This window comes from Loxodonta africana, chromosome 11, assembly GCF_030014295.1.
Source record: "Loxodonta africana isolate mLoxAfr1 chromosome 11, mLoxAfr1.hap2, whole genome shotgun sequence".
NCBI lineage: Eukaryota > Metazoa > Chordata > Mammalia > Proboscidea > Elephantidae > Loxodonta > Loxodonta africana.
The window spans coordinates 90307224-90321566 of NC_087352.1; the positions used below are offsets into that span (position 1 = coordinate 90307224).

The 14343-nt window shown below is 38.0% G+C and overlaps 1 protein-coding gene across 1 annotated transcript in view; it reads right to left on the reverse strand.

Annotated features, from left to right (window-relative positions):
• Positions 1 to 1422: 1422 nt before the first annotated feature.
• Positions 1423 to 14343, reverse strand: part of ARHGAP28 (Rho GTPase activating protein 28) — a 102781-nt gene continuing 89860 nt past the window's right edge. Inside the window, exons 16-17 of the mRNA XM_010586826.3 lie at positions 5581 to 5645; positions 1423 to 5131 (exon numbers count right to left, since the gene is read on the reverse strand). Coding sequence (XP_010585128.1) covers positions 5037 to 5131; positions 5581 to 5645 — 160 coding nt within the window. The 3' untranslated portion in view covers positions 1423 to 5036. The remainder of the gene's footprint in view (positions 5132 to 5580; positions 5646 to 14343) is intronic.

Below are 14343 nucleotides of genomic sequence, written 5' to 3' on the forward strand. Positions count from 1 at the left end.
AGACTGGAGAAACCCTGAGACCATTGTCCCTGGATGTCCTGTTAACTCAGAACTAAAGCCGCTCCTGAGGTCCACTTTTCAGCCAAAGATTAAACAGGCATATAAAATAAACAATCACACACATGAAGAGAGTGCTCCTTAGTTCAACTGAGTATGTGAAACCAAATGGGCAACACCTAAAAAGCAAAGATGAGAAGGCAGGAAGGGACAGGAAAACTGTCCAAAGAACATGAGGAACTTCAGGTATAAAAGGGAAGAGGGAGAGTGCTGACACATTGTGGGGATTGCAACCAACATCACAAAACAATTTGTGTATAAAATTTTTGAATGAAAAACTAATTTGTGCTGTAAACTTTCACCTAAAACACAATTAAAAAAAAAAAAAAGTGGCCAGAAATAGCGCCAACTCAAACACATTTAGGAAATAGATTTTGCCTATTCATTCTATCCTCTACTCACAGCCATCCACCATTACCATAGTGCCAAGTAGCTTCTGCATATCTGGCTAGGAAGTGACATAGGTTGGGTTCAAACACTGACCTTCTCACTTCAAACATCCTGCTCTTTTCACTAGCACCACTGGGCCCTGTTATGGATTGAATTTTGTCCCCCCACAAATGTGTTGTAAATCCTAACCCCAATATCTGTGAATCTAATCCCATTTGGGATCAGGACTTTGTTTTGTTATGAGGACATATCAGTGCAGGTGTGTTTTAAGCCAATCATCTTTGAGATATGAAAAGGCCAGATTGGACAGAGAAAGCCACGACTAGATTTCTGATTCACAGTGACCCTACAGGACAAAATAGAAATGACCCAATAGGGCTTCCAAGGAGTGGCTGGTGGATTTGAACTGCCTACCTTTTTTTTTTTTTTTACCTTTTAGTTAGCAGCCATAACTCTTTAACCACTGCACCACCAGGGCTCCATGTACAGAGAAGGAAGCACGAATGGAGGGGGAAGGTACACAATGCCACATGAAGATCATCAAGCAACCAAGGAACAGAAGCTGAAGAGACATGAACCTTCCGCCTGAGGTGGCCCATAACCCACTGCCACTGAGTCAATTCCGATTCATAGCAACCCTACAAGACAAAGTAGAACTGCTCCACAGGGCTTCCAAGGCTGTAAATCTTTATGGAAGCTGACTGCCTGTGGAGCGGCTGGTGGGTTCAAACTGTTGATCTTCCAGTTGGCAAATGCTTTAACTACTGCACCACCAGGTCTCCTTTCCAGAGATGACTGAGAAAGAAAACCTTCCCTTAGAGCTGGCACCCTGAATTTGGACTTCTAGCCTCATAAACTGTGAGAAAATAAATTTCTGTTATAGCAGCACTAAGAAACTAAGACAAGCCTTGAGACTAGTTGAATATAAGAATTCTTGTGACAAAGCTTTTAGTTTTTTTTCTTCTTCTTCTTTATTTTTATGGATAAAATGCAACATACACATTCTAATTAACAAAGAAAATTGATGGGACAAAAGAATCTACTAACTTTTGAGATGGGAGAAAACATACAAATATTGGCTTCATCTAATGGCCTTATATGATTTTTCAATCAAAGTACACAATGTCGAAAACAGAAAATGCTAGAGAGATGTTATTTTTAAATTTAGAGATTTGGTGTGTGTTTGTGTAAAACTGTTGAAAATGCTTGAAAGAAATATTTTCACTCCATGCCATGTTATTTTATTAAGTGAAATATTTAAGGAAAACAGTTGAAAAACGCTTGTCATAAAATAGGAACTACTTAAGCCTATAAATATTCTTTTCAGGCAAGTAATACATTTGTGAGAAAGAGTTCAAATATGCTTGAAAGAAAGAAGAGACATTTTAATCTCATGTTAGTATTCAGCTTTTCACGTGGAAAGCTGTGGAAAAATTCCTGAAGGAAAAGATGAATATTAATTCCTACACTTGAAAACCTACATCTAAATGGTTAAGAACACAAGACAATGATGAAGGGACACAAATTCAGAGTAGATAAGATCACAGTTACAAAGTATTTTTAGTTATAAAGATTTTGCTTAAAATATTTTACATCATTAAATGTATATTATTAGATGTACATTGAAAGTTAACTGAAGTGACTTAAATAATAAGACTCAGCAATGGTTTGTAACAAAAATTGTTTAAGCCCATTAGATTTTTCCCAAGAAAGGCAAGTGAGGTAGTTTTTACTGTTTATACATTGTAAAGAAATTAACATTCCAGTTTGTTCAAAGATCGCTGACTCCAAAAGTCACACCCCCAAGTGAGCTGCTTAATAAAGGGATCCTTTTTTGCAGAATGGAGGGAAAAATGAGCCAGCTTTAGGATTTTTTTTTCTGAATAAGCCTTCCTAAAATGTTAACTTCCTCTAATCTTTTTCTGGATGGTTATACTCTTTTCCTAACTGTACATCAAGAGTACTGGGGATGGAGTGGGGTGATAAGCTATGAAGAATAGAATGAGAAACTTAGTATCAGATCCATCTTGTTGCAAACACACTGCTCACTTTTACAGATTGATTACTGAACTATTTTAAAGCAACTCTTTGATGACACAAAGATAGTTCTTTCAACAGTTAGGTGACAGGCATTTTCAAATATTAACTGTAGGGGTTTGCTTATTCTTTACAAGAATAAAATTATTTACTAACCTTTTAAATATTATCGTTATGTGTCTATGAAAATTCCTCTCTAGTCAGTTAACCTCAGAATAAGAGTTAAATCCAACGATATTGGTATTGACACATGGCCTTCTATATTTATAGATATTTGAAAGTTGCTACATATCATTGAATAAACTGAAGTGACTCATTTAAAGTTATTGATCTAGCTAAGTCTTTGACATCTAAAACCACAAAAAAGTGGACAAGAAATTCAGAAGCACATTGTACTTTACATGCTATCTGTGAGCTATTTAAAACTGATGACAAGTTGGAGTATATCTTAAAAAAAAAAAAAAAACCTTTATAACTTAGTATAGGTTTCAATGTGTTTTCAGTTAAAAGAAAATAAAAATTCTAAAATAAGAAAGTAAATGAACAAATCTGTGATTTTTCTATATAAATGTAACAGAATCTAGCTATTCTAATGAGAGGAAATGAAATGAGGAAAATCAGCCATGGTTTTTGTATATACACAGAAGTATAAAGTAGCTATTTGAAGAATTTTTTTCTATGTGTGGACATAAATTACTGCCATCCTATTTCTTGGGACTTAGCATCTATAGAAAGTAAAATATTTATTGCATTTGTGGGTAAGTTTTGTGTCTGTTTATACTGCAAACGGTATACTAGCATTTTTTCAGACTCTCTGAATTCATTACTTAAATTCACATGCCATCACTTAGCCATACCTTGCAAAGTGATGAAACGTGGGAATAAATATAAGCCTACAGAATGCAATTTTACTTTCTAATGGGTTTTCAGGCAAAAGAAATCAAGATTCTCAAATACACAAATCAAATGAATGGATCTTGGTGTTTTCTCTGAAAATACGAAAACATCCTAATGGCCGGAATGCAATTACCTACATGTTGAATATAAGTAAATTTTTGTGTAGACAGAAAGGTATACTACAGCATATGAAAGATTTCTCCTACACATGGGCTTAAATTATATCACACTGTGTACTGAGACTAGGTGAGTATATAAAATAAAATGTTTTCTGCATTTGTTAGCAACTTCTTAGTCAATTTTTTGAATTGCAAGACAGAAGGAGAAAGAGGGAGAAAGAGTCATTTGGGCCTTAAATCTCTTTAAAACTGATTCAGAAAAATCTCAACCTATGCATGCCAATCTACAGAACTCCCCTGGGACAAACGAGAACTCTGCCCCCACTTAGCTACCTCTAGAAGGACTATCTCTGTGTCTCAAGATGAAAGGCAATTGGCATAATAAAATCTATCCAATCCCTGAGCACATTTTAGATCTGCTCTAAATCAGAATCCAGGGGACTGTGTGCTCTGATCAGTTGCAGATCTGGAAAATGACTCCACAGCATGTTGATAGTGAGACTGTTTCCAGCTTACCAGACATTCGTCTGTTTTTAAAGCTGGATGATAATCTACAGTGTTTGGCCACATCTGTGATTAATGGACACAAGCAAAATTCGCTCTTACGGTATATAAAGTTTGGTTATGGCTACGCTTTTCAGCACTCTTGGATAAAAACAATTCAGTATCTTTAAAATTGTGCCTGCAAAAGTGACTACTTACAGTTGTGAAATACATAAAACAGCATGTTTGATGAGAAAAAGAAATCTGTGCCTGGCACTTGGGCAGACTTCACTGAGCACCAGATCATAAGGAGAAAACAGGCTCTGTGCCTGATGACTATAACGGAAGTTGTGAAAGCAAGACACCTCTTGCCAAACTACGCTTCTCTATGGGGACATGTACCAACAAAAAATAAGCTTTAAAAATATCAGTTTCAATAGTCAATGACAGAAATGTCCATTTGCACCAGAACACTGATAGTCAAAATACAGCACAACGTATAAACACGGTACAGTTTTTTTCTAAACAAAACTTCCTCCTCCTCCAATTCAGGAGCGACTCAGGAGCATAAATATTGTATCCTTAACTTTAGAAACTGAATTTCCTTTGGAAATTTTTCTGAGCAAAAATTATGGATATTATGGGTATTGCTCAAAAATGTCAATATACGTATATAAGTATAAAAAGAGGGTCTCATTCACCTCTTGTGTTTGGTAGCATTGGCTACATAAAGAAGTGTTTATCTCCAGGTATAGGATCAAGTTCATTTCTCCTATGAAGCCAAAATACTAGAAATGATGAAAGTTCCATATTCTACGTTGGTCTTCCTTCTGGATCATATCCCGTTGCCTTTACTTTTTCAAGTCAAGGAACCAGCATAAGAAAGCTTCAGCTCAAATGGTTAACCACCTCCTCTTCCACTGTTCACGTTGACGATGCCAGGAGACACCACGTCATGGGGCCCAGAAACATCAAGAGGATTATAGGAACCAACATGTCAAAAGCAATCCTTTTCCCCCTACCAATGTGGTAGTGCCCATTTTTGAGAGTACTTCAAAATCTTGACTGGGGTTTAATTACCCACTCAGCTTGAGGATTTACATGATATACATCCAATATATAAGCATCTGGATCCAAGCAATGCTGTCCTAAAAGAAAGGGAAAAACGGAGAATGTTTTCTAGAGTGCATGCTTCGCTCTGTGTGTGTTTATCAGGTTTACATAAGCCCAATATAGTTCTCTCAACAAAAGTAAGTAGATACAATTCAAAGTTCCTTAGCAAAGCCTTTTTTTTTAAAGACTGAAATACTTCAGGTAAATTCCCTCTACTTGTTTGCACGAGTCTCCAGAAAGAGACTGTCCAACTTCAAAAAACCCAAAAGTTTACTCCATACCAAAACTAAAATATTCTCATTTAAATTTTGAAAATATTCTAGAAAAATCATGCAATTGCTCTTAGTTGAGATTTAAAAGTCAGAAACTTACTGATTTTAAATTGTATCAAAGAAACATAAAATACACTTTTACAATAATAGCCACATATTTCTTTCAGAGTAATCAGAGAATTTAGCAGTAAAAATTATTGAAGAACACTTACCTATATTTCCTCCAATTTCATACAACCTTTGGTTTTGGATCTTAATGCATTCTGATGAACTATGACTAAAATGAGAAAGCAAATACAATTTTTAACCCTCTTTTATGATCTGAGGTAAATCTGTAGATTAACTAACTATAGCAACAAAAAATTCACTTTGCTTTGAGTTAATTACACCCTCAAAGTCATTACTATAACAGAAGTTATGAGATGTATGTATTGTTTGACATAGACAAAAAGCTCAGGTACAGAGAGAACGGGACTATTTCAAAGCCAAGTTGGGATGCTGCGGTGCTCTACAGCACAGAGTCCACTCCCTTCCCCACTGCCAGCTCTATTTTAGAGGCGTAACTGTTGCTGACGCATCAAGGCTGGCCAAGGAGCTGCTGGATGTTTAATGTTGTCTTGTCATTGGTTGTGTTGCTCTCAGTTCACCAAAAGAAGTCAAGTTTCATTTCTGTATTTGCAAACAATTGAATGGAATCCCCTCCACAGTCCATGTCACAATTCTAACCTTGCCTAATGTCTTGCAAACTGTCTAAGGCTGACTTCAATGCATGTCTCTGCCCTATAATAAAAGCAAGTCAGAGAAAATAATTTCACCAGTTTAATGTTTCCACCCCAGACTAGAATGCTAGACTGGGATGTTCTGAAAGAGCATTGCTGATCTCCATCCTGGCTCAGGAATAACTTACAGTTGGTTACTTCAAAAAGATTGTTCTCAGCTCTCTACTTCGAGGAAGAAGGATGTGCCCTCCCATTTTTTTATGATTAAACTTTTTATTGAGATAACTGTAGATACACATGTCGTTGTAAGAAATGATTCAGAAGGATCCTGTATATCCTTAACTCTATTTTCCCCAATAGTAACATCTTGCAAAACCAAGCTGTCGACATTGCTTTTGTCAAGATACAGAACATTTATTTCCCTCCTGTGTGTCTTTGACAGCTGCATCCACCTCACTCTCCCCACCACTCTGACCATCATATAAATTTAAAGATTTTTTTTTTATCTAAATGGAAACAGAAACAATATGGAGTCTTTTTGTATTGGCATTTTTTCATTCAGCCTAATTCCCTGGAGATTCATCCAAGCTGTTGCGTGTATCAGTAGTTCATCCCTATTTATTCCAGGATATGGATATACCACAGTTTAACTCTTCACCTGTTGAAGGACATGTGTGCTGTCACCAGTTTTGGGCTACTACAAATAAAGTTGCTATAAGCATTTGTATACAGGTTTTTACGTGAAGTTTAGGATTAAAAGTTTTATGTGAACTTCAGTTCTTTGAGGTAAATGCCCAGGAGCGTGATTGCTGGGTTATATGCTAGTTGTATATTTAGTTTTATAAAAAGCTGCTTGAACTGTTTGTTTTACTGTACCATTTTATGTTCCCATCGGCAACGTATGGGTGATACAGTTTCTCCTTATCCTTGCCAGCATTTGATGTTGTCAACTATTTTTTGTTTAGTCATTCTGATAGGTGTGTAGTGACAGCTCATTGTGGTTTTAATTCAAATTTCCCTAGTGGTTCATAATGCTGAGCATCTTTTCAGGCACTTACTTATCATCTGCATATCCTCTTTGGTGAAATAGCTATGCATGTCTTCTGCCCATTTTCAAATTGGACTTTTTTTTTAATGTTAATTTTTGAGGTTTTTTTTAATGTTAGAGACACTAGTCCTTGTCAGATGTGTGGTTTGCAAGTATTTTCTCCCAGTCTGTAGCCAGTCTGTTCATTCTCTTCCCTGGGTCTTTCACAGAGTAAACACTTAAAGTTTTGATAAGGTCTAATTTATCAGTTTTTATCTTTTATTGTTCATGATTTTGGTGTCAAATCTAGGAAATCTTCACTAGCGCTGAATATATTTTTTCTAAAATTTTATATTTGTAGGTTTTACATTTAAATCTGTGATCCATTTTTCAAAACTCCCTTTTCCTCTTTCCCCAGCCCCTGGTAACCACTAATCTTCTTTTGCCTTAGAATATTTGCCCATTTTAGATATTTCGTAACAGTGGAATCATACAATATTTGTCCTTTTGTTGCCCATATTTTTCACTTAGCTTAATGTTTTCAAAATTCACCTGTGTGGTGGCATGTACCAGAACTTCATTTCTCGTCATAGCTGAATAATATTCAATTGTATGTATACACCACATTTTATTTATCCACTCATCTGTTGATGGATATTTGAGTTGTTTCCACCTTTAGGATATTGTGAATAATGCTGCAATGAACATTGGTGTACATGCGTCTGTTCTGAGTCACTGCTTTCAATTCTTTGGAGTGTAATGGCTTTTCTACATTAATTGACATGATCAAATCAATCTCTCCTGTTGATATGTTAAAAAAAATTTTTTTTTTTATATTGCATTAATTTATTTTTGAATTTTGAAGCAACCTTGCATACCTGGAACAAGTTCCACTTGGTCATGGTGTAAAATTCTTTTAATACATTGGAACAGATTTGCTAGAATTTTGTTAATTTTTGTATCTAAGCTCATGAGAGACATTCTTTAATTTTATTACATATATATATTTTTTGTATTGTTTTTGTCTGGCTTTGGTATCAGGCCAATACTAACTTTATAAAATGGGTTAAAGAGTGTTTCATCCTATTCTATGTTCTGTAAGAAACTGCTAAATTGGTGTTAATTCTTTAAATATCTGCTAGAATTCAATGAGGCTATCTGTCTTAATTATCTAGTGCCACTACAAAAGAAATACCACAACTGGCTGCCTTTAGCAAGCAGAAATTTATTTTCTCACAGCTTAGCAGGCTAGACGGCTAAATTCAGAGTGCTGGCTCATGGGGAAGGCTTTCTCTCTTTGTCTGCTCTGGAGGAAGGTCCGTGTAGATCAGGAACGCCTCTTCTCAGCAGTGTTCACAAACAGGCCTCCCTCTGGCCTTCAGCCCCTCAGCCCCTTAGCCCAACCTCTGCCCTGCTCAGGCAAGTGTTACAAAGAATTGGGTACCTCCTCCCTTTTTAAAACGTAACTGTCTTAAGTACGTCCTCTCTATACACTGATCACCATATCAAATGGTGTAATTTTTGCTTCAACTATCACATATGATTTGCTTCAACTATCAAATAAGAAATGCATGAAAAACAGGATAGTCTGTTATATTAACCCTATTTTTACCCGTTCCAATGTTCTTTCCTTTCTCATGTTCTAAGCTTTCTTCTGTTATCATTTCCTTTCTGTTTAGAGAGTTTCCTTTAACCATTATTTCTGGGTAGATTTGCTAGCAACAAATTCTGTTAGTTTTCCCTCACTTGAGAATGTCTTTATTTCCCTTGCATTCATGTAGGATTTATTTGGTGGACATAGAATTTGTGGTTGACAATTCTTTTCTTTCAATACTTAAAAAAAAAAAAAAAAAAATTATTCCACTTCCTATTGCCCTCCATGGTTTCAAATGAGAAATCTATTGTCATTTGAATTGGTACTTCCCTATAAGAGATGCATCAAGGTTTTTTTTGTGTTTAGTATTCATGAGTTTAATTATGTTTTGGAATGGATTTCTTTGGGCTTATCCTATTTAGCATTCACTTAGCTTCGTGAATCTTTAGGTTTATATCTTTTTCTAATTTGGTGGTTTTCAGCCATTACTTATTCAGATACATTTTCAATTCCACTCTGTTTCCTCTAATTTTGGGACTCTGGTAATACAAATGCTAGCTCTCTTGTTGTAGTCTCACAGGTCCCTGAGGCTGTTTCTTTTTCAGTTTATTTTCTCTCTTGTTCAGAATAAATTCTACTTATTTTTCTTCAAGTTCACTGATAATATCCTCTGTCATCTCCACTCTATTGAGCCCATCCAGCATTTTTTTAAAGTTATTATATCTTTTAGTTTTAGCTTCCATTTGGTTTTTTTTTTTAAATAAATTGCATTTCTTTGTTGCTATTTTCTATTTTTTCAATTGTTTCAAGAGAATTTCTAATTGTTTGTTGAAAGATATTTATAATAGCTGCTTTAAAATCTTTGTTAGATAATTCTAACATTTCATCAGCTTCAAGTTGGCATTTGTTTTTTTTCACGTATGTTGTTATTTTCCTAGTTCTAGGTACAATGAGTGAATTTCTCTATCCTGGACATTTTGGATATCATTCTAGTTCCTATTTAATCTTCACTTTTTGGCGGGTATTCCTTCTGCTGAGATTTAGCATGAGGCTGATGTAGGTGTGTATGTTCAGCTGCCCACTGAGCCCTGCTGACACCTCCCCAGTGAAAGTGGGACAATGGCTGGCATTGCTTTATTCCTTCTGATTGGGGTGTAAGATCAGTTCCCTGCTAATCTCTGCGGCCAACAATGAAATGGGAAGCCAAGTGCTAACTCATATTGCTTTGTTCCTGCAAAGTGAGAGGCAAAACTCAGCTCCGCACTGGGTCCTGCTGACACTAGGAGATGAGTGGTAGCAGAGAGTCAACTACATTGCCTCCTACCACTTGTTCCATTTAGTTGAAGCCAAGTGGGTATAGAGGCTCAGCTCCCCACTGGGTCCAGCCTTCTCACTGGGTGCAGGAGGGAATAGGAATGCTGACCATCCATGCTTCATCCTGCCTCATGTAGTTTTGTTTTACTGGGTGAGGATAGAGGTTCAACTCCCCACTGGGCCTCACTGACACTATGAATGTGGAGTGCGGGGAGTGGAGTGCTTACTAGCCCTGACTTGCATGGCTTTGGTCAGTCTTATTGGTGCTGGGTGGGGGTAGTGAAGCCTAGGGGTGACTAGCCTGCCTTGCACTGCCTCATTGCTGCTGGGTAGAAGTTGCCTCAGGACCCTGGTGACACTACCCTGGTGGGGAATGAGATCACCACCTGGTTCCGTCTGGTGGGGGATGGAAGGTCAGTTGCCTGCTCAGTCCTACCAAAACCAATGGAGCAAGTGGTGTGGTTTTTCAGTTGGTGTTTGGTTGGAGTGGAGTGGGTATTGCAGTCTTCCTGTTGTTAGGCAGCCCTTTTCCCAGTCCTTTGAACAGGGCGCAATAGGCTTTTCCTGGAGCTCTTTTTAGTCTGGGCCTGTTGTCAGTTCTGGGTTGGAGGATTCTGCAGTGCCCTGTCTGGGATATACAGGATATAACGCAATAAGGAAACTCACGGAACTCAGAACTGTGTTGTTCCTCAAGGCCCAAGGCCCCTAGACATCTTTTAGAGTCTTCCTATGCTTGTTGTGTTATGTCCAAGGTTTTTTAGAAGTGAGAGGGAGAACTTGGGAGGATGGGACTCTTCTCCCCTTATTTACTCGAACAGGAGAGAAGATGAGTAAGCAGTCAGAAAATAAGGTTCTAGTGAGGTAGAGAAAAAGTGGGGCTGGTTTATAACTTTTAAATTAAAATAGGCTACAGTTCTAACTCCCCATGTGTCTGTCAGTTTGTCGTCCAGTGGGGCCTTGCGTGTTACTGTGATGGTGGAAGTGATGCCACTGGTATTCAAATACCAGCAGGGTCACCCATGGAGGACAGCTTTCAGCTGAGCTTCCAGACTAAGACTAGGAAGACGGACCTGGCAGTCTACTTCTGAAAAGTATTAGCCAGTGAAAACCTTATGAATAGCAGTGGAACACTGTCTGATATAGCACTGGAAGATGAGCCCCCCAGGGTGGAAGGCACTCAAAAGATGACTGGGGAAGAGCTGTCTCCTCAAAGTAGAGTCGGCCTTAATGACATGGATGGAGTAAAGCTTTCGGGACCTTCATTTGCTGATGTGGCATGACTCAAAATGGGAAGAAACAGCTACAAACATCCATTAATAATTGGAACCTGGAATGTACGAAGTATGAATCTAGGAAAATTAGAAATCGTCAAAAATGAAATGGACTGCATAAATTTTGATATCCTAGGCATTAGTGAACTGAAATGGACTGGTTTGGCCATTTTGAATCAGACAATCATATAGTCTACTACACTGGGAATGGCAACTTGAAGAGGAATGGTGTTGCATTCATCATCAAAAAGAACATTTCAAGATCTATCCTGAAGTACAATGCTGTCAGTGATAGGATAATATCCGTATGCCTACAAGGAAGACCAGTTAATATGACTATTATTCAAATGTACACACCAACCACTAGGGCCAAAGATGAAGAAATAGAAGATTTTTATCAGCTGCTGCAGTCTGATATTGATCGAACATGCAATCATGATGCATTGATAATTACTGGTGATTTTAATGTGAAAGTTGGAAACAAAGAAGGATCAGTAGTTGGAAAATATGGCCTTGGTGATAGAAACAATGCTGGAGATCGAATGATAGAATTTTGCAAGACCAACAACTTCTTCATTGAAAAAATCTTCTTTCACCAACATAAACGGTGACTATACACATGGACTCTGAGTTGGAATCAACTCTACGGCAGTGGGTTTGGTTTTTTTGGTTTATACACATGGACCTCACCAGATGGAACACACAGAAATCAAATTGACTACATCTGTGGAAAGAGACGATGGTAAAGCTCAATATCATCAGTCAGAACAAGGCCAGGGGCCGACTGTGGAACAGACCATCAATTGCTCATATGCAAGTTCAAGCTGAAACTGAAGAAAATCAGAGCAAGGCCACGAGAGCCAAAATATGACCTTGAGTATATCCCACCTGAATTTAGAGACCATCTCAAAAATAGATTTGATGCATTGAACTCTAGTGACCAAAGACCAGATGAGTTGTGGAATGACATCAAGGACATCATCCATGAAGCAAGAGGTCACTGAAAAGATGGGAAAGAGAGAAAAGGCCAAGATGGATGTTGGAGGAGACTCTGAAACTTGCTCTCGAACGTCGAGCAGCTAAAGCAAAAGGAAGAATTGATGAAGTAAATGAACTGAACAGAAGATTTCAAAGGGCCTCTTGAGAAGACAAAGTGAAGTATTATAATGACATGTGCAAAGAGCTAGAAATGGAAAACCAAAAGGGAAGAACATGCTTGGTGTTTCTCAAGCTGAGAGAATTGAAGAAAAAATTCAAGCCTCGAGTTGCAATAGTGAAGGATTCTATGGGGAAAATATTAAATGAAGCAGAAAGCATCAAAAGAAGATGGAAGGAATACACAGAGTCATTATACAAAAAGAATTAGTTGATGTTCAACCACTTCAAGAGGTAGCATATGATCAGGAACCGATGGTACTGAAGGAAGAAGTCCAAGCTGCTCTGAAGGCATTGGCGAAAAACAAGCCTCCGGGAATTGATGGAATATCAATGAGATGTTTCAACAAACAGATGCAGCACTGGAGGTGCTCACTCATCTATGCCAAGAAATATGGAAGACAGCTTCCTGGCCAACTGACTGGAAGAGATCCATATTTATGCCTATTCCCAAGAAAGGTGACCCAAATGAATGTGGAAATTATAGAACAATATCATTAATATCACACACAAGCAAAATTTTGCTGACGATCACTCAAAAACGGCTGCAGCAGTATATCGACAGGGAACTGCCAGAAATTTAGGGTGGTTTCAGAAGAGGATGTGGAACCAGGGATATCATTGCCAATGTCAGGTGGATCCTGGCTGAAAGCAGAGAATACCAGAAGGATGTCTACCTGTGTCTTATTGACTATGCAAAGGCATTCGACTGTGTGGATCATAACAAATTATGGATAATATCGCGAAGAACGGGAATTCCAGAACACTTAATTGTGCTCATGAGGAACCTTTACATAGATCAAGAGGCAGTTGTTCAGACAGAACAAGTGGATACTGATTGGTTTAAAGTCAGGAAAGGTGTGCGTCAGGGTTGTATTCTTTCACCATACCTATTCAGTCTGTATGCTGAGCAAAAAATATGAGAAGCTGGACTATATGAAGAAGGACCGGGCATCAGGATTGGAGGAAGACTCATTAACAACCTGTGTTATGCAGATGACACAACCTTGCTTGCTGAAAGTGAAGAGGACTTGAAGCACTTACTAATGAAGATCAAAGACCACAGCCTTCAGTATGGATTGCACTTCAACGTAAAGAAAGCAAAAATCCTCACAACTGGACCAATGATAATGATAAACAGAGAAAAGATTGAAGTAGTCAAGGATCTCATTTTACTTGGATCCACAATCAACAGCCATGGAATCGGCAGTCAAGAAATCAAAAGACACACTGCATTGGGCAAATCTGCCGCAAAAGACCCCTTTAAAGTGTTGAAGAACAAAGATGTCACCTTGAAGACTAAGGTGCACCTGACCCAAGCCATGGTATTTTCAATCACGTCATATGCATGTGAAAGCTCGACAATGAATAAAGAAGACCAAAGAAGAATTGATGCCTTTGAATTGTGGTGTTGGCAAAGAATATTGAATATACCATGGACTGCCAAAAGAATGAACAAATCTGTCTTGGAAGAAGTACAACCAGAATGCTCCTTAGAAGCAAGGATGGTGAGACTGCATCTTAGATACTTTGGACATATTGTCAGGAGGGATCAGTCTCTGGAGAAGGACATCATGCTTGGCAGAGTACAGAGTCAGCGGAAAAGAGGAAGACCCTCAACAAAGTGGACTGACACAGTGGCTGCAACAATGGGCTCAAGCATTACAACGATTGTAAGGATGGCGCAGGACGGGGCAGTGTTTCATTCTGTTGTACATAGAGTTGCTATGAGTTGCAACTGACTTGATGGCACATAACAACAAAAACAACAGTTCTAATGGGGCAGTTCTACTCGGTCCTGTAGGGTCTCTATGAGTCGGAATCAACTCGACGACACTGGGGTTTTTTGAACTAGTTAAGAGAATGGGTAGGGCAAGATCTTTTGAAGAAGTTGG